The 20,562-nt window shown below is 50.9% G+C and overlaps 1 protein-coding gene across 1 annotated transcript in view; it reads right to left on the bottom strand.

The window, feature by feature from the left end:
- DNAH2 (dynein axonemal heavy chain 2) overlaps positions 1-14,938 on the bottom strand; it is an 81,828-nt gene extending 66,890 nt beyond the window's left edge. The window contains 6 exon segments of the mRNA XM_032431837.1: positions 113-223; positions 776-1,004; positions 8,550-8,720; positions 10,334-10,395; positions 13,226-13,408; positions 14,856-14,938. Coding sequence (XP_032287728.1) covers positions 113-223; positions 776-1,004; positions 8,550-8,720; positions 10,334-10,395; positions 13,226-13,394 — 742 coding nt within the window. The 5' untranslated portion in view covers positions 13,395-13,408; positions 14,856-14,938.
- Positions 14,939-20,562: the final 5,624 nt, after the last annotated feature.

Genomic DNA, 20,562 nt, shown 5'->3' with positions numbered 1-20,562 from the left:
TGCCCTTCCCTCTGCCACCTACATAGCCCTCCTCACCCAGCTTCTTTCTCTGCATCTGGCCCTCTCCTCTCCCCTAGGACCCCCCAACACACTGGCAATGCCAGCCACTCACTCTCCAGCCGCTGTACCAGCTCTTTGTCCTTAACCACCACCTCGGGCGCCATGTTCATGGCCTCTGCAGGAATGTAGAGAACGGTGTGCCCCTCCAGTTTGTACCGAGTATCTAAGGAAAGGAAAGGACCATGGAAGTTCACAGAGGAGGATGAGTTTATGCCAGCCCAGTTGTAATCACGGTTGATGATCTGGGGCCCAGCTAGTATGGTGGATTTCAGGAGAACAGGCAAAAAAAACGATGATTCAGCTTTTTTTTTTTTTTTTTTTGGCTATCAAGAGGAAAAATGCCAGAAGGCAAGAGGGAAACCCCCATCGAGGTAAAATAAGGTCAAAGATCTGCACCACACCCTCAGCACTCTCTGGTATGATATATGCACTCCCCCAGTACCCCCCACCCTGCCATTTCCCCTTACCCCACATGTACTCTTGGAAATATCCAACTCTATGTTTGAGCAGGTCTGGTCAACCTTCTACAGCAGAAAACTGTATCTGCACTGGAAGGCAAATTCTGTTCCCTGATCCACTCCTTCAACAAGCACGTACGGGGACCTGCTCCGTGCCAGGCTGCACAGGTACCGGGATGAATCTCCCACCTGCCTCATTCATGCTACTGTCGGTGCGGTACCAGAGAGAAGCCAAGTGTTCGAGGCTTTCTGCTCACCTGTCAGGCAGGCCAAGAATCTGTGCAAATGAGAAGCAAAATGATTCCGAATACTCTCTGGCCAGGTTGTGTTTGTAAAGATCTGAGGGGCAAAGACACCACTGAGCAGCCGGAGCAGGGCCGGGATGTAGGAACCCCGCACGGTCCCAAACTGCACAGTTGCCTCAAAGTTCTCCGGAGTGATGGGAACTGGTGCGCAGCGAATGAAGTAGACAATCTGGTTCTGGGTCTGCATGGAGGAGAGTGGACCCGAGATCAGTCTCCAAACCCAGCATGATACCCAACGGGATCTGAGGTGCCAATCATGAAAGTCTGGCTGAGTTCTTCGTCACATTCCCTTAGCCTATCCTGATCCTACACCAAATGGGGTGCAAGGTGCTTCCTGCTTCTTTCAGGGACATAACAGAGTCCATACCCAGACCCATGGGGAGGAAATGCAGAGAGCATGCCTTGAAGGTAGGGACTGTGGATTCTGTCCAACTTGACTCCAGAACCGAGCACGGTTGACTGGGACATATTAGATGCCCAATAAATGTTGGACGGATTGGATGGAAGGAAAAGGATAAAATGGAGGCAGCCCTTTGGCTACAGGAAAAGTGGGAAGGAGAAAGAATGGAAGTAAGAGGTAACTGTCTAGGGTCTCCCATTTCAGCTATATACACCTGTTGCCCAATTTTTCATTTACCCTTCAGTTTTGTTTCTGGTGAGTTTGTGTGGCTGTTACTGTTGTTTACATTCAGAAATGGTATAACCTTCATGTTATCACCTTAAAGTTTCTGACTTCTACATGCTGGAAAGGCCATTCCTCCCTAAGATCAGATTCACCTTTCGTGTATGCATGCTCTTGTACCTACTCTTTATAATTTATGTAATTTTAAAAACTGAAAATAAAGCACAAAGAAGAAATTAATAATCCCCCATCTTTCCACTACCCAGAATTAAATTTTGGCATTTCAAGTATATTTTTTTTAAAAGCTTAACACCATTATTTTTGTTAAAATGATATACATATGTAATACCATATGATTTTACTCATATGTGGTATTTAAGAAACAAAACAAACGAGCAAAGGGAAAAGAGAGAGAGAGAAACCAAGAAACAGACTCTTGGGGCACCTGGCTGGCTCAGTCAGAAGAGCAGGCAACTCTTGGCCTCGGGGTCGTGAGTTCAAGCCTCGCACTGTGTGTAGAGATTACTCAAAAATAAAATCTTTAAAGCCTAATCATTTAAAAGTGAAGCCTTATCATTTAAAAAAATGACATACATGTGTTAATTATAAATAATTGAAGAAGAGTACGGAGATAAAAGCTAAACTGTCATCTAAAATTCCACCACTCAGACATTAATGCTGTTAACATTAGAGAAAATGTCATTCCAGACATCTTTCTATAGACTGACACGTACAGAACAAATCAGTTATAACTTATTGCAAAATAGGATCATGCTATTTTTGATTAAAAGTATTAGATTTAATTTTACTTGGATTTAATAGAATAAAAAGACTCCGGTGTGAATAAAACACAGACATCACTGAGCTTCAATAAGTGTTTCTTCACCTGAGAGACTTCTTTCCGAAAGACCCCTTTCTAAAGTCATATGAGATTATTAACAATATTGAGGTTCGGGACACCTGGGTGGCTCAGTCGGTTAAGCGTCTGCCTTCAGCTCAGGTCGTGATCCCAGGGTCCTGGGATCACGCCCCGCATCGGGCTCCCTGCTCAGTGAGGAGCCTGCTTCTCCCTCTCCCTCTGCTGCTCCCCCTGCTTGTGCTCTCTCTCTGACAAATAAATAAAAAAATCTTTAAAAAAAAAAAAAACAAAACAATATTGAGGTTCAGGGGCAACTGGGTGGCTGAGTCAGTTGAGCATCCAACCCTTGGTTTCGGCTCAGGTCATGATCTCAGGGTCGTGAGATCGAGCCCCGTATCGGGGTCTGCATTCAGCTGAGATTCTGCTTCTTTCCCTCTGCCCCTCCCCCTACTCGCACCCTCTAAATAAGTAAATAAATAAATAAATAAAACCTTTAAAATTTTTTTGAGGTTCATTTTCCACTACCTCTCAATGGGAAGCCCTAGTGACTCCGCTTTGAGAAATAAGGACACTGGCACCTCATACCCCCTCTCTTGCTCAGCCCTGTTCAGTGTTTGTTATACTATTATGTTTACACCCTCCAGGCTGGTGGAATTTGTGTTCACAGCATAACCACAACGCCAGTGGTTATTTATTATTACTTTTTATTTAAATGAATTGAATGCTCATAGATTCTCTATTCCTGAGTTTTGGGGTTTTTTTTTTTTAAGATTTTATTTATTTATTTAACAGAACACAAGCAGGGGGAGCAGCAGAGGGAGAGGGAGAAGCAGACTCCCTACTGAGCAGGGAGCCCGATGCGGGGCTCGATCCCAGGACCCTGGGATCATGACCTGAGCCGAAGGCAGACGCTTAACCGACTGTGAGCCACCCAGGTGCCCCAATTCCTGAGTTCTTTATTTGGTTCATTTCTTTTTCTTTCTTTCTTTTTTTTTTTAAGATTTTAGTTTTAAGTTATCTCTCCACCCAACGTGGGGCTCGAACTCACAACCCTGAGATGAAGAATCACACAATCTTCCAACTGAGCCAGTCAACCTTTTTGGTTCATGTCTTAACGGAATAGATTTCCACTGATGATTTTATTTTTGTTTTATAGAGTAGTGCTCTTTCAAGATTGAAAATGACTGTGCATTTGTTGCCTTTGTATTTGACCGTCCCGACTGGGAATAAAGCACTTAGGGCACTCTGCCCTTCCTGGAGAACTCTGTGAAGGTGTTCTTCTGGGTGATTGGAGAAGCCCGCCACCAGCCTAATGTCTCCTCTTGGTAGACGATTTGCTTTTTTGGCTAGAGGGCTAATTCTTCCCCAAATTTTTATTTTGAAACCAATTCCAACTCATAGAAAAATTGCAAGGAAAGTGCAGTGAACAACATACCCTTCATCTAGATTCACTGATTGTTCACATTTTGCCCCATTTGTGCTCAAGGGCACTCCTTTACTCTCTCCTTCTCCCAGCTGAGCCATTTGAGAGTGAGCAGTAGACGTCATGTGACACTGCACCCTTAAATACTTCAGTATACAGTCCCCCAAAAATGAGGATCTTCTCCAATACACCCAACACTGTAATTACCACACTCAGCAAATTAAACTTCATATAATACTTTATACAACACACAATACTCAACTTTCCCCAGTGGTCCAAATCATCTGATTGTTTCCTCATTATTTGATTCAAGCTGAATATTCTTGGCAGGAATGCCACATCAGTGATGTTCCTAAAGAATTAATTTCCTTGGAGTTTATAGCTTACCTAAGACGTGTGTTGGCATTAAGCATCGTGAAACAAATTTTGCGGGAGAAAGTACCTTCTTTCAAGTCCCAGATTCAGTTCCTTCTGCGGGTCAGGGAAATCCTTTGTATTTTACCTCTTAATTTACACTGCTTCATTCGTTGGCACTCTGTATTAGCTCACCCTGTCCTATTAACTTTTCTCTAATTACGTTGTCATTGGCTTTCTCTTCTTCGTGCGCTGTAATTATCTCAAGCCTCTCTTCCGCGGCAACTCACATTTGCAGCAATAGCTAGTCAGCTCCTTGCTGTTTCTAACCTACGAGTTTTGGAACGTGCGGCTCTATTTCCTAAGATCTGCAATCTCCCTTTTATCTCTTTCTCATGTGGCATCATTTCATCTCTCCGTGTTTTAAAAATTGAATTCATGCTCTTAGTGAGTTGTGCTGGAACACGATGCTGTTGTGAGGAGTCTCCTTCTGCTCTGCTGTTCTCCTTTGCATGCTTTGTTCCACGTTTTTCCCTCGATGTAATGCGCTTGCAGTTGCCATGCAATTTCTGTCCTCATGCTTGAGCAGCTCCGCGAATTCGTCCTTTCTGCTCTGACGTCCTGTGGGTGACTCCTTGATGTCCCGCTGTGAGAGCCCAGTTTCTTCTCCCCCACCCCCCGAAGTGAGAGGGAAAGGGTTGGGTATTTTTATGTTCTGTTCACTTTTCTCTAGCCTAAGAGAATTGTATGAGGGGATGGGCAGGTGGTTCAGGCTCATTTCAGACAGTGTAAAATCTTTGGTAAAACACCTGGGCTCTTTCTCCCTTTTCAGATTTTGTTCAAACCCCAACTAAAGTTCCCCATCTTGCTGGGGGTCCACCATTCCCGTGGGGAGAGGATGGTTTCTTAAACTCAGTACATAGACCTTTCATTGGTCACCCACTTTTTAAGTTAATTAGATTATGCTTCTTTCCTTCTTTACTCTTGGGTGGTTTTTTTTTTCTTCTTCTTCTTCTGGTTTTATTTTTTGCCCATTTTATCAAGAATAATAATTTTTTGGGATGCCTGGGTGGCTCAGTCGGTTAAGCGTCTGCCTTCAACTCAGGTCATGATCCCGGGGTCCTGGAATCAAGTCCCCCGTCAGGCTCCCTGCTGAGTGGGGAGCCTGCTTCCCCCTCTCCCTCTGCCTGCCACTCCCCCTGCTTTGTTCTCTCTCTCTCTGACAAATAAATAAATAAAATCTTTTTTAAAAAAAAGAGTAATAATTTTTTAAGGAAGTTTCAATTGGCCATCTTAACCCAAAAGCATACAATGAAGTCTGTGATCTTATTTAGAGTATATTTCAGCATAGCAAATAAATTTTCTTCAGCTTCACTAAGGCATAATTGACAAATAAAAAACTGTATATATTTAAGGTGTACAACTGGATGTTTTGATATACATATACATTGTGAAAAGATCACCACAATCAAGCTAATTAATATATCCAGCATCTCACAAGGTACCTTTTTTTTTCTTTTTTGTGTGTGTGTGTGTGCAGTGAGAATACTTAAGATATACTCTTTTAGCAAATGTCATGTATACCACACGGGATTAATAACTATAACTTCCATGCAGTATAGATCTCCAGAACTATTCCTCTTGCCTAATGAAACTTTGTACCCTCCCCGCCCAGTTTTATTGAGATATAATTGACCTATAACACTGTTTAAGGTGCACAACATGGTTTATGTATTTATTGCAAAGTGATTGCCACAATAAGTTTACTCAATATCCATCACCCCACACAGTTACAATTTTCTCTGTCTCATTGTGAGAACTTTTAAGATCTACTGCCTTAGCAACTTTCAAATACACAATGCAATATTAACTATAGTCACCATGTTGTACATTATATCCCCAGAACTTATTTATCTTAAAACTGGAAGTTTGTACCTTTTGACCACCCTCACTCATTTTCGCTACCTCCCCACCCCCTCACTATGGCAACCACCAATCTGTTCTGTTTCCCTGAGTTAGCATGGTTTTCCCTAGATTCCACATGTAAGTGAGATCATACAGTATTTGTCTTTCTCTGACTTATTTCACCTAGCACAATGCCCTCATGTTCCATCCAGTTTGTTGCAAATGGCAGGATTCTTTTCTTTCTCGTTGAATAATATTCCACTGTGTGTGTATAGAATTTTCTTTATCCTTTCATCCATCAATGGACGCTTCGGCTGTTCCCATATCCCGGCTATTGTAAATAATGTTGCAATGAACATGGGATACAGATATCTTTTTGAGATAGTGATTTCATTTCCTTTGGACATATACCCAGAAGTGGATTGCTGGATCATATGGTAGTTCTATTTTTAATTTTTTGAGGAACATCCACACCATTTTCCATGGTGGCGGCGCCAACTTAACGTTCCCACCAAGAGTGCACAAGGGGTCCCCCTTTTCCACATCTTCACCAACATTTGTTATCTCTTGTCTTTTTGATGATAGCCATTCTAACAGGTGTCAGATGGCACCTGTGATTTTGATTTGCATTTCCCCAATTAGTGATTTGGAGCACCTTTTCAAATACCTATTTGTCATTTGTATGTCTTCTTTGGAAAAATGCCTCTTCAATCCCTCTGCTCATTTTTTTGATCAGATTGTTTGTTCTTTTTGCTATTGAGTTGTAGGAGTTCTTTATATATTTTGGATATTAACCTCTTCTCAGAGCTATGATTTATACATATTTTCTCCCATGCCTTACGTTGCCTTCCCATTTTGTTGATGGAAGAAGCCTTGCTGTGCAGAAGCTTTTTGATTTGATGTGGTCCCACTTGCTTAGTTTTGCTTGGTTGCCTTTGCTTTTGGTGTCAGAAACTTTGCACCCTCTGAGCAACATCTCCGTTTCCCCCTCCTCCCAGCTAAGCGGATTTTTAAAGTTTTCCATATTTCCCAATCCTATTCATTGAATAATCCATTCTTCCCCACAGATTTTTAAATGGAATTTTTATAGAAAATGCTTACATATATGTGCCTGTATTTTGTGTCTTTAATGTTGTATATGTGATGTATATTCCTGGCCCAGTACAATTCTGTTTTATTTTATTTTACTTTATTTTTATTTTATTTTACTTTATTTTTACATAGGCTCCATGCCCAACACAGGGCTTGAACTCATGACCCGGAGACGGAGAGTCACACGCTTCACTGACTGAGTCTGCCGGGCGCCCCAACTCTGTTTTAATCACTACAGTTAAATACGAGATTTTCATATTCACAGCTCTCCTTCAGTGCTTTCCTTCTTCATTGTGTTCTTTGCTATTTTCATGCATTTTTCCAGATACATCTTAAAATCTTTACACAAGCGATCTAGGGACTGTGGCACTTTGATTGGAGTTGTGTTAAAATGGTGCATTTGTTTGGATGGAATGATCTTTATAATTAAGATTCCCATTTAGAAACAGGATATGGCTCACTGTGTAGTCAGATCTTCTGACATGGCCTGCAGCACGGTTGTTTTCTTTCATATAAATCCTACACATTTTGCAAATTTTTGTTCCTTTCATGAATGAGGTCTTTTTTTTTCTTCCATGTCGTCTTATAGCTGACGATTGGGTATGTGCAGGAAAAAGCCGCCGTCTGTTTTTGCTCTTGTTTAATCTGGAACATTTCACCAATTGCGTCACCGTACAGGGCCGCGTTCGTGTTCATTATCATTTCACTTTTTGTACATGTGCTGACAATAAAAGCAAAGCAAAAGCCTTTCTCTTCTCCAATATTTTATTTCGAAGATATCAAACAGGTAGAAAAGTTACAAGGATTTTACAATAACGACCTATACACCTGCCGCCCAGAGGCTACCACTAACGTGGTACTCTACCTGTCCTTGCACGGTCTCCCTACCCGTGGTTTACTCTTCGCTAATGCATCTTCCACATTGTTGAAACAGGCACCGAGCTCATCCGTGAAGGCCTTCGCTAGCTCCCCCCGGGCCCGAGGCCGAACTGTCCAGCCTAACAGACAAGGCCCTCCACAAGCTGCCCCCCACCCACCTTTTCAGGATCACTTCCCAAAGCTCTTCTTTGCGTATAAAGTGTTCTTTACCAGAACGGCTCTTACCCAGACCCGATGAAATCCTATTTCCCTTTCATCTCCACCTGAAATAGCACCTCCATCGCCGAGCCCTGCCAGCCTTCCATGGCTGTAGCAGTTGCCCCCATCAAGCTCCTATAAAGCTCTGGCCACGGCATCATAACATACTATAAATATTCTGTATATGTCTGTCTTCCCCACTAGACCATGAGATCACCAAAAGCGAAAGCCCACCTCGTTCCTCTCTGTATCCCACCGCTGAGCGGGGTTCCTGACACACCATGAGGCTCAAGAGACCTTGGGTCCAGGAGATAAGCCTCCAAGATGACTGAGATACACCGAACCCTCAGCTCCCTGGCAGACCGCCTGGGAGTCTGGAGAGCAGAGTACCCACCTGTATGGGCATGCCCAGATCCAGCTTCAGCCCCATACAGGGGTCGATGAAGATGGTGAGGATGAGCTCCGAAGGGTCCTGGGCAAAGTGTTCCAGAATGGCATCATGCTCCGCTGTCCAGACGGCATCCGCTAGTCCTGTCAGCACGGCTCGGGACAGGAAAAGGGGCTTCTACAGAGGAGAGCAGAGAGCCGAAGCAGGTACAGCTGTGAGGATGAGTCATTTCTCCCATTCACAAGTGCGTGTGAGGACATGGGAGACGGGAAGTCAGAAGGGTCCGGAATGGTGAAGAGAAGGCTGAGGATGAACTGAGTGATAGGTTTCAAGCTTCTGAAGAAACAAGACAATGAGATTCCCTTGCTTCTACAAGTAAAACGAGAATAGATCACTAGACGAAAAGTGGGGGATATTATCTTCCCAAGATATCTCCTTTATGCCTGTGGTTGTAAAAACGCATCGTCAAGCAATCCTCAACCTCAAAGTAAAACTAAATCAAGGGAACCTGTAGGATATTAGCCTAAAGCAAGCAACCAGGAGCAAAGATGGCAAGCCAGAAAAATGATAAGGCTGCAGCCTCCCCGGGGTACTGAAGTAATAGGAGATATCCAGTGAAAGCCAATTGGCATAGCAGAAAGGAAGAAGGGAGGGGAAAAGACAAGACTGGGAAACACCAAAGAACACATCAATTAGATGAAAAATAAATTGTGCTCGCTTTGGCAGCACATATACTAAAATTGGATGAAAAATAAATTATAACTGGTGACTCGAAAAAAATTCATCTGTAGAACTCCACTAAATAATTCAGGAAACTTGGGGCACCTGGCTGGCTCAGTCTGAGGAACGTGTGACTCTTGATCTCAGGGTCGGGAGTTCAAGCCCCACGTTGGGTGTAGAGATTACGAAAGAAAATAAATAAGCTTTAAATATTTAAGGAAACTAGGGGCGCCTGGGTGGCTCAGTCGTTAAGTGTCTGCCTTCGGCTCAGGTCATGATCCCAGGGTTCTGGGATCGAGCCCCACGTCGGGCTCCCTGCTCCACAGGAAGCCTTCCTCTCCCTCTCCCACTCCCCCTGCTTGTGCTCCCGCTCTCACTGTGTCTCTTTCTCTGTCAAATAAATAAATAAAAATCTTTAATAAATAAATAAATATTCAAGGAAACTAGAAGACATGACGAGGAACATGGGGAGTCACTCTGTCCTTCTCCCAGTTCTCCTGGAAGATAAGGAGTCTCTTTCACTTAAAGTTTCCAAATCAAGAAAACTCAGTGCTCTAAGATCTCTCTCATACAAAGATGTCGATGAGCCTGTGAGGGAAACACAACGACGCCAGGAAATGAATGCACAAAAGGACATGAACAGGCGTGTCACCTCATAGAAATCAGAAAGTGAAAATATGAAAAAATGTCCAATTTCACTTGAAATCAAACAAATACAAATAAAAATAGCAAAGACAGAGCATTTATTGCTACACTGCTCACACACAGGCCTGGAAAGCGCTTGCTGCTAGCGAGAAGCCAGGACGTGCCACTCCTCTGGAAAACAGCTGGGCGCCACACACCAAGCTTGTCCCAGCCTGACTCAAGGTGGGGACACAAGGAAGCGACAGCTACGAGACCTGTCCCTCACTTAAAGCCCTCTCCTGGGGGCGTGGGGGACAGGGACCGGATTTGTGGTGAGCAGGCTCCCAGCAGATGGAAGAGAATTCCTCGCACGCCATTGTACAACTAACCCTCGGATTCACCGGTTATGGGGGAAGAATGTTTGTCTCGGGGAAACCCTAACTCACCACATCCACCTCGGGCTCCGGTAATTCTTCCTTCTCTACTTCGGGTTCCTTCAGTCGTGGCTCTGGGAAGAATAAAAATTCCAAGATGAAGGCGTTCCTTCAAAACTTAAACACAGAGTCACCCTATGACCCAGAGTCACCACATGACCCCACCATATTCTGCTTCCAGGCGGATCCCTGAGAGAACTGGAGGCAGGGACTCCAACAGACACTCGGAGCACCCATGTTCACGGAAGCACGATTCACAGCAGCCAAAAGGTGGAAACTCAAGTATCCATCAACAAACGACATGATCCACAAACTGCAGGGGAATATGATTCAGCTATAAAAAGGAACGGAAGGGGCGCCTGGGTGGCTCAGTCGTTAAGCGTCTGCCTTCGGCTCAGGTCATGATCCCAGGGTCCTGGGATCGAGCCCCGCATCGGGATCCCTGCTCAGCAGGAAGCCTGCTTCTCGGGGCGCCTGGGTGGCTCAGTTGGTTGGGCGACTGCCTTCGGCTCAGGTCATGGTCCTGGAGTCCCGGGATAGAGTCCCGCATCGGGCTCCCTGCTCAGCAGGGAGTCTGCTTCTCACTCTGACCCTCCCCCCTCTCATGCTCTCTCTCTCTCTCATTCTCTCTCTCAAATAAATAAATAAAATCTTTAAAAAAAAAATAAATAAAAAAAAAAAAAAAAGGAAGCCTGCTTCTCCCTCTCCCACTCCCCCTGCTTGCATTCATGCCCTCACTATCTCTCTCTCTGTCAAATAAATAAATAAAAATAAAAAATAAAAAGGAACAGAGGTTGGCCACCTTGCCACACCAGGGAGGAACCAGTCACGAAAGACCGCACGCTGTATGAATCCATTTACATGAAATGTCGAGAATCGGCAAATCCACAGAGACAGAAAGTGGATTGGTGGTTATCAGGATCTGTGGGGGTGTGGCTGCTAAAAAAAACTAGGCTCTGATGCAAGTAAAGATATAGGGTCATCCAGGGGCGCCTAGGTGGCTTAGTCGGTTAAGTATCCGACTCTTGATTTCGACTCAGGTTCCTGGGATCGAGCCCGAATTAGGCTCCCTGCTCAGCGGGGAGTCTGCTTCTCCCTCTGCCTCCGCCCTGCCCCCTGCTTGTGTTCGAGCTCGCTCACTCTAATAAATAAAATCTTTTTTTTTTTTAAGTGTTTTCAAATTACAAATACGGAATTATAAACCTGTCCTTCCTTCTTTTCTTAATGGGAATTGAGGAACGCTTAAGGAAGCAAAGGTTGTTAATACAGACCTCCAAAGGGTGTCTGCGCTTTTACCCATCTTTACCAAGAAGCATCTTAGGCCCTTCTTCAACCCAGCATCTGCTATAACAAAATACCACAGACTGGGTGGCTTATAAACACCAGAAACTTATTTCTCACGCTTCTGAAGGCTGGAAGTCCTAGATCACGATGCCAGCCTGGTCACTTCTTCTGGGTCACGGACTTCTCATGGTGTCCTCACATGGAAGAACCAGGCAAGGGATCTCTCTGGAAGCACTTTCCTAAGGCACTTATCGCATCCATGACATGTTTTAAGCCCTCTCATGATTTAAGCACCTCTCAAAGGCCCCACCTACTAATCCCATCACATTGGGCATTAGGATTTCAACATCTGAGTTGGGGGGGGGGGGGGGGTGGCACACAAACATTCAGACCATAGCAGGGCCCCCTGTCTCCAGGGGGACAGGCCTCAATCCCTCCCCAACTCCAAAGGTGACAGGGATTACTGTATGTTTCGGGGCTGCTCTGGAGGCCCAGAGCCTCTCTGAGCCTCCGTTGGGGTTATGTGTCTCTATGTCAAACAATAAAAAGGCTTAGAGCTCAGGGAGGCCTAGATTCTTTGTATTTGCTGGTCAGTGCTTTCACCTAGAATCTCCTTCCCTTCCCACACTGGAGGGTTCTCCAAACTGAACCTCGCCGCCTCTCCTGCTCCCTCCCTCTATTCCCGGTACCCAGCCTCTGGGAGCCAGTCCCACTTGAAATGCTTCCGAGAGAACTCAGAAGGAAACATGTTGCATATTTCTAACGTCTGGATCCTAGGGACCCCGTGTACCCTGGTCCCTTCTCCCACACCCATGTTTAATCTCCCCGCTTTTAATATCAAAAGGAGATTCCATTTCTCTCCACCTTGACAGGCTGCCAGCAGGGTAAAGAAGCCCCACAGAAAAGAGGAGGGCTATGCTTAGTTCATAGTCATATCTGCACTGTCCAGTGCTCTAAGGGACAGCCCAGGGACAGCGACAGCCACCCAAAACCTTCTAACCCACAGGGCCGGAGTCCCTCGATCAAAGCCACGGGAGGCAGACTCTTTAAACTCTTTTCTCCCCCCCCCCCCCGCCCCCCCGATGTAGACATCAGGCTGCTTTTCTCGTGGCCCTGGACCTGAACCTCCTGAGTCGACCGAGGCCCCTGCCAAAATGAAGGCAGAACTACAAGAGCTTGAAACAGATGGGAGAAAGCATCCGTCAGGCTTAGGATTCAAAGGGTGGCAAAGCAGGCTGAGTCTCCATGGTGATGGGTTTAATGGGAGAAAAACATTATTTGTTTTGCCACCCAGGGTGAAAATGGGAAAAAGGAAGAGATCAAACCCTCTTCGGTGTGGTAGGAGCAACCGGGAACACTCGAAGTCAGGAGAAAGAGGCGAAGATAATGGACTGGCTAGTGAGCTCTTGGTGCATTGGTTGGGGGGTGGGGGGGTGGGGCGGATAGGAAGACAGAAAGAACAGGTGTGAGGCTGGCCAGGAGGAAAACACAGAAGAAGGACCCCAGCAGCAGGCCTGAGATTCCACCGAACCCCCAGCTTATAACCCAGAAGCAACAGCCCTCAGACCCTCTTTAAATACAAACATTCTGCCTCCAAGCTCCTCCCCAGCAGGTACCCACCAGGCTCCTCTTTGAGGGGCTCAGGCTCCAGCTCAGGCTCGTCAGAGGACAGGGGGTTCTCCGCAGCCTCCGAGGCCAGCTCCGCCTGACCAGCTCTCCTGCGGGCGCCCCCGCGGCTGGCACTTCCCTGGGCACTCACTTTCCTCCTCTTCTCCGCTTTGCTGGACATGGTGCGGGCAGGACCTGTAGACATGCGAGCAGCTGGGGGTCCACCACTAGAGCCACCTTCACCCCGCCCCCCAGGATACTCAGTCCCCTCTGAATGCACGAACTGAGACCCCACTCCGTATCATACTCTCATCTGGGGATACCCACACCCTGCGCCATGAACCACAAGGGGCCTTGCAGAGCTCACTCCCTTCCCTGGGGAATCCCACTTTCTTCAGTGTATTGGGTCAAAAAATCAAAGTCAGTCCCTTAAGGCTTTAGGAATGAACGAAAGTTGAAGAGGGTAGCCTCTAACAGACACCTGCTAAGGAGGACTTAGGAACCCCTCTCTCTGCCCAGAAGTGTCAGAACGGAAAACACCTACCAGGCTGAGGGGTGGTTGCCCATCCCTCAACCACCTTACCCCTCAGGGCCACGGTGAGTGAGAGAAGGTCCAGGGAAGGGAAGACTGTCCCCAGGTTCCTCACCCTTGTCTCTGTGTCAAGTCAATGAAACACCCCAAGATGATTTTCCTATGTAGCTCCTTTCCTCCCAGCTTACTAATAACCCCCCCCCAAGAGGGGAGGGGGGCATGGAAAATTCTCCTCCTACCCACACTAAAATGTTCAACCTCCTTAAGCAAAGAAAAACCATATTTGTGACATGTCTCTCTAGCTTTTCATTGCTGGGGTCCTGGGGGGGGCGGGTAGGAACGCTGTCTTGTGTCTACTGAAAAGGTCTCTTAGGATAGTTGACTGAGTAATGAAGATGAAGATCATCCCACTCCTCATGCCCTGAGAACAGACTGGGAGAAGCAAGAAGAAAAGTAGAAAAGTCACCCAAGGTGGAATTTCGCGTTGCGTCTGGGGGGGAAGGCACGGGGGCCTTCCCAGGCCTCGCCCAGGAAAGCAGGAGCATCTCCGGCCGGCTTTGGGAGTCCCAGGGGCAATGTGGGGCTGCATCCCGCTCAAGCCTGACAGCCACCTGTGGCTTTCCCCCCTCGTCCCCACGGGCTGCCCCAGGCATTGATCACAGGTGGTGAGTTGCAGACTTGAAGGATGTGTACTTTGCTCCAAGGAAAAACGTTCTATTAGGCCAAAGCATCGATAAAACCAACTGCAGCAGCGCTGCGGGTCTCCAGAGAAGCGTCGGGCTGTGCTTCCCTGCCTCCGGGTCGGGGCCCCAGGAGCGTTCGCGGGCCAGGCTGGGGGCACCCTCCCCACGGGGCTCGCCCCCCAGGCCCGCCACGGCGGGGCCCGGGGGGGGCTGCTCTGCCAGCCTGGGGACCGGCCCTGTCCTCAAGCGGGCTCCCAGGAGGCAAACTTGCCTACAACGGTCACAACTGCCCCCACCCCGCGCCGCGGCGTCTCGACCCCTACCGCCCCTTCTTCTCCCCTCCCCGCCCTCTGCGCCCCCCCACCCCGGCCCCTTCTCCCCGAAGCTTCCCACGTCTCCCCTCCTCCTCTCTGCCCCCGACACACACCTCACGACGCCGACCCTGTCCACCCTGGGCCGGCCGACCGGCCACTCCAGCTGGGAAAGTCGCCCCGCGAGCCCCGCTCCCGCCCGCGCCTGCACGCGTCGCCAAGGCAACCCCGCGCGGGGAGGGGCGAGCGGCCCGGGCGCGAGCCCGCGAGCCCGGTCTCCACGGCGCAGGCGCAGGGCAGCCCCGCTCCGCCGCCCGGCCGCCCGACTCGGCCCGCGTGCGCCCCGCGGGGACCCGCGGCCAGAAGGGCCGGCCCCCCGCGGGCCGGCCACCGAGTCTGGCAGGCCGGAGGGGGCCGGGTGTGGTCCGAGGACGGGCTGGGGGGGCTGGGGCTGAGGGCACGAGCTGCCCCCCCCGCCCCCGCGGGACACCGAAAGGGCCGGGGGAGCCCCCGCGCCCGACCCCGCGCCCGGGCCTGCGGGCTCGCTCCCGCACGCGTCCGGCAGGTGGCGCCCGGCGTCCCGCCTGCGGGGCTGGTCGGCGCTCGGGAAGGCGCTCCAGGATTTCGAGGCAGCCGTGGCTGCAGCTGGGTCCGGGGGAAAAAGCGGGGCTGGAGCACCCGTGCCCTCCCGCTCGTTTCCCTCGCCTGCGCTCGGACCGGGGTCTAGGAGCGCCGGGCCGCGCGGGCGGGGGAGGGCAGGGAAGAACGGAACTGGAGTTTGGGGAACCTGGAGGCTGGCTCTGGGAAGCGTCGCCCGTTTTGGGGGGAACGGGAGGCGGGGACTCCCTGGGGAAGGTGACCGGGCCGGGGAGGGGCTCGGCTCTCCGTGAGAACAAAGGCTGAGTCCTGGGGAGGCGGTAGGGGTGGGGGGCAGACCTCAGCTGGGGCTAGGGGGCGCTGCGGGCCCGGGGCCGCGGACGGGGCGCCTGGAACCCTGGGCTCTGCGGTGGCGGGAGAAGCTGGAGCGAGGAAGCCGAGTCAGGGGGATGGGAAGGCACCCTCCCTGCTTCCATCAATAGTGCCTAATTAAGACAAAGCCAGCAGCGAGCCCACTGATTACATTTCCATGAGGAGCTGCATTGATGACATTTTCTTTGCTGGATGAGGAGGGGGAGAAGTTGGCACCTCAGTTCCCCCTGTTTCTGGTTGGTGTTCACACCTGACGGGTCTCGTTATGCACCACAAGGCTCTGCTGTCTCGGGGACTCGCGAAGGGCCCTTGGGTTCACCCACACCCAACCCTGACCTCACCGTCCCACCTGTCCTGAGTTCCAGAATTGACCCCCCCCCCCCCGCCCCCTTATCCTTAAGGTAGACGTCTGGGCCTTGATTTGGGGCCCCCTGCCCAGGCCAAAGTCCTTCTGCTGAGGACAAGGGTTGGAGTTGTGAGGGGCCCTGCCACGCCCCAAACCAGCTGCACAGCAAGTGGGGGCCAAGTGGGTGATCCTCTAACCAAATAGGCGCTGGGTGGCAGAGAGGTGACATGATTGGTCCGATCCCCCAGGGAGAAGTCCCAAAGGAGTGAAGATTTGAAGGGAGGCATGGGGCAGGGAGCCTTAGAAACTGGGCTCATGGCTCCCACAGGAAAGGAAGGTTGTGTAGACCCCATTTCTCTTCTGACTGCCCCCCCCACCCTTGGCTGTGCGGAGGGATCCCAGCCCCCTACATTATGCTAAATAGGTAATCAAACATCTCGCTTTGCTAATTACTGCTCAATCCGATTAAACGCTGCTGAAGCTCATCAACAGAGGTGGAGGTAGGGGGAAGGGCTGAGGGGGAGCCAACCAGAGCTGCAGTTGGAGTCTTGTCCCCAGGGGCTCCAGGGGCCAGCCAGGGCACCAAGACGCAATACCCCCCCAAAGGGAAGGGACAGAAGAGGTGTACCCGTAAGCCCCTTACCCTTACTGCATCCCCCAGCCTCAAGCCTTTCCCTCCTCCCAGACCTTCATTACCCTCAGAACCCAGGCATCCGGCCATTCCCACAGCTCCCCACTCACACCCCTGTCCCAGATTTAATAAGTTCTGTTCTCTCACTGTCAATATTGGATGTCTCAGAGCGATCTCCACGGAGAGCGGGGGACTCTTCCCTTGCTTCCCCCCTACCTTGGCCGTCTTTTGCCCGCCCCAGTCTCTTTGTGCCCCCAACCTTCTCTAACTAGCTGACTTAATGAAATGATATTAAAGTCTTAAGCAACCCCCAAAGAATGGTTGTTATGGTGAAGGGAGTGGGCAGGACGCCTGGGTCCCTGAGGGGAGCAAGGGCTGAGGAGGGGGAGAGTGAGCCAGAGGCGAAGGTCTAGAGGCCTCAGTCCCCAGTGGGGAGCAGCAGATCTGGGGTGAGCCGGGGGCTGGACCTCTGGATCTTGGCGGGAAGCAAAGGGAGTGAGGGCTGGGGGCCGGGAGAAGGTGGGAGAGAGGACATTCACGGAGTCAGGGTCTCAGCCTGTTGTCCAGAGCATCCATCAGGGATGGAGAGGCCAGCTGGGGGGGCGTGGGGGACGGGGGGGGGGTGGGAACAGGGCCTCTGTCCCAGCAGCCTCCTGCTGACTGTGCCCTGGGCCGGTCCCGTGAGAACCAGAGTAGATTCCTCTTGAGCCCTGACTCATCCCTCTTCCCCCCTTCTCCCCCAGCAGACCCCCACAGGTGATTTGTAGCTGATGCCCTCACAATGGTCGGGGCCAGGAGAGAGCCGTTCCATGACATGAAGAGCTGAGAGCTTCCAGGAGAGAAGAGAAAGAACAGAGGCGAAGAGATGGGAAGCCAAGCCCTCCCCCCACCCATCCCCATCTCACTCCCCTGGGGACCCTGGCCCAGCCCCAGTCCCCTTGGGGTGGTGGGAATCCGAGGACATTTGGCTGGGGCTGATTGATGAGGGAGGAGGCAGCCACCCCGGGCACTGAGACTGCTGTTTGCTGAGCACACAGATTGCTCCCCACTCACCAGCTGCCGCCCGCTGAGGCTGCTCAGTCTCACCACCAACAGCAGCAGCTCCAAGCACCGGAGCCGGAGGGAGCTGGTGCCTGAGTTTCTGAGGGCACGGGGGGAAGAGGGAGAACCAGGACCCCAAATGCTTCAATTCCCCATGGGAATTGGGGGGGGGCCCTGGGACCTGGTCCCCTGAGAACTCCCTTCAGGACTCCACCTTCCCTGCTACCTCTCAGACATCTCTCCTCCTCCTGCCCTGCGTTCACTCCTTTCCATGCTGCCCCCAAAATTCTGAGCCTATCCCAGCCAGCCCCCTGCCTCCAAGCCACCCTGCAGCATTTCCCCCAGCCTGCCTACAGATCTTGAAACTTTCCCTGGGGGAAGGGGGGGCCCCCTGTTTGCGATTCCCCACATAGCCCCTTAGGAAGCTCCATTTTTCGTTCTAACTGAAATTCCACTTGGGATGTCGACCATTCCCTATCAGAAATTCCCACGACAGCCCTTTGCTCTATGCCCCTTTCCTTAAAACCCCCCAACATAACCCCACATGCACACACACATGTCCACCTAATTCATGTCCTGCAAAGTGTGAGCCTCTGTGCAGCTCAGCCCCCAGGACAGCCTCTGCTGTTGGGGACTGGGGGTGGGGGTTGGGAGGGTATGTGCAGCTTTAGCCTCTGTGGTTCCCAGTTCTCTGGGCTCCCCTACTTCCTCTCCGCCTGCCCACTCTAGAACCCCTACCAGCAGCTGGGCCATGGCCCCCACAAAGCTCAGAGCATCTTCCTTGCCCTCCCAGAGCTTAAAATGTAGTTGAGGAAAACGCAACTCACGCACAACACCCTAAGGGGAGAACAGGAATACCGAGTTAGACCAACTTCCTAAATGTGGATTCTAGACCCTACGTGACTTGCCCCCCTCCAGGCTGAGGCTGCAGAAGGACAGGACACATCTGGGATGTCTGCTGGTTGCGAGGTCCTTCTCACTCTTCCCAAACATGCCGAGATCTCACCTCTGCGCTTTGCACTTGCTGTTCTCTCTGTTGGGTGTGCCCTTCCCAGAGCCTTCCTCCACATCACTCACTCAAGGTCGGAGTCAAATGTCACCTCTTCAGCGGGACCTTCCTGACCTCCTAACCTAAAGCACCTCCCTGTTACTCTCCATCCTCTTCATCCTGTTACTCCGGTTTGTTTATATCACCTGTCACTGCCAGAAATGTTATTAGGTTGTCCCCCACCCAGACATGGGCTTGGTGAAAGCAGGGACTTTGCTGCATTTCCTGCATATTCCCAGGGCCCCAAACAGTACCTGGAACAAAGTACACACTTAATAGGATGTTGAGCGAATATTCGAACAACAACAAAAAAAATGAATGTGTTCCTGCCCCCTCTATTCATTTCGAGGTAGCCGTTACCTGGGGGGCATGTTGGCGTGTTTGGACCCAGAAAGAGAATAGGATGGCATGTGTGGTTCTATGTGGAAGTGACCAGTTGTTTCAAATAGCTCGAGAGCTACGCATGTGGCAGGCTGCAAGTCCTGTGTTGTCCCTGCGCGCGTGCGGAGGGGGAAGAGTCCAGAGACGCCAGCGTTCCGAGGGGGTGTGTCCCAGGATGTTGTGCAGAATGTGCAGCTCCTGTCCCCAGCTGTGCATCTGTCCCCAGGTGTCTTCCTGTCTCTCAGCGTGTTACGATGTCTTGGCTGCTTCGGGGAGGTGTTTGTCACCGAGACTATTTATCCCCACTTCTCTTCCCTCTCGGTGTCCCTCCACCTGCGCCTCTGGAGGTCTGTTGGGGAGGGCGGGTTGGGTCTTCCTCGGCTCCCTTGCCCCCTCACACACACAGCCCTGCCCCAGTCTCGGACCCCTCCCTTTCTCACTGGGCCCTGTTGCTGGGCTCTGGGTTGCCATAGTGACGGTTGCCAAGTCCCTGAGGCTGATAGCCAGCGATGGGGCTGTCGGCTCCATCCACGCGGGAGGCTGAGGGGGGCTTCCCATTGTGTGGAGAAGGGGATGTTGCCATGACAACCAACCCCCACTAAGGGGCAGGGACCAGCCCTTCCACCCCCCTCAAGCCTCCCCACCTCAGGCTGCCCCAGTGCGGGCTCCAAAGGACAGGAGTAAATTCCAGACAGTCCAGCACCTGGCCTCCGTTGGCAGCTCCCCTCCCAGAGCGCCCGCACCTCTCAGGCCCCAGGCGTCTTGCTTGGACAGGAGGAGGGGCAGGGGTCCCCTTGGACAGAGTGGGGCAGGAGGACCCCTTGACCTCCAGGCAGATGGGAGACAGCGGGAGGGGACCTAAAGTCAGGGGAGGGGCGGGCAGGGCAGAGGCTGTGACCCCTGCCGACTAGCTCCAGAGATGCTCCTGGCTGGCTGCTTTTGTGGTTGGAGAATGGGGCTGAGTCTAGGGGGCTGGGCACCCAGGGGTTTTTAGGGAAGAAGAGCCTGGGCTATGGCTACACAGGGAGCCACCAGGCAGGCAGCTTGATGCCCGGGTCCCTGAGTCTTCTGGGGAGTCATACCATTTCTGCCCACTCTGGTCCCCAGCAGCAAAGCTCCCCGAGTCAGAGGTGCCTTGGGCGGGAGTGGTAGGGAGTAGACTTGAACCCGGGAACATGTTTTTTCCCACTGTTTCTGACTGCGACTTGCCTTGTCTCTGGCGCTTTGGTTTAGCAACAGACACGAGTGAACACGGACTCACATACATCCCCATTGGATGTACTGGCAACTCATGCTCTGGTCTGGGTTCCTCTCTCCCTCCCCTGGAGCCAGCTGCCTCGGCCTTCTCACCCAGCCCGGAATCCTGTCCCCCTGTACTGTCCACCTCACCCCTCCAACCACCCAGCC

This window comes from Phoca vitulina, unplaced genomic scaffold (genome assembly GCF_004348235.1).
Source record: "Phoca vitulina isolate PV1807 unplaced genomic scaffold, GSC_HSeal_1.0 scaffold47, whole genome shotgun sequence".
In the NCBI taxonomy this organism is placed as follows: Eukaryota; Metazoa; Chordata; class Mammalia; order Carnivora; family Phocidae; genus Phoca; species Phoca vitulina.
This window is presented reverse-complemented; position numbering and strand designations above follow the sequence as displayed.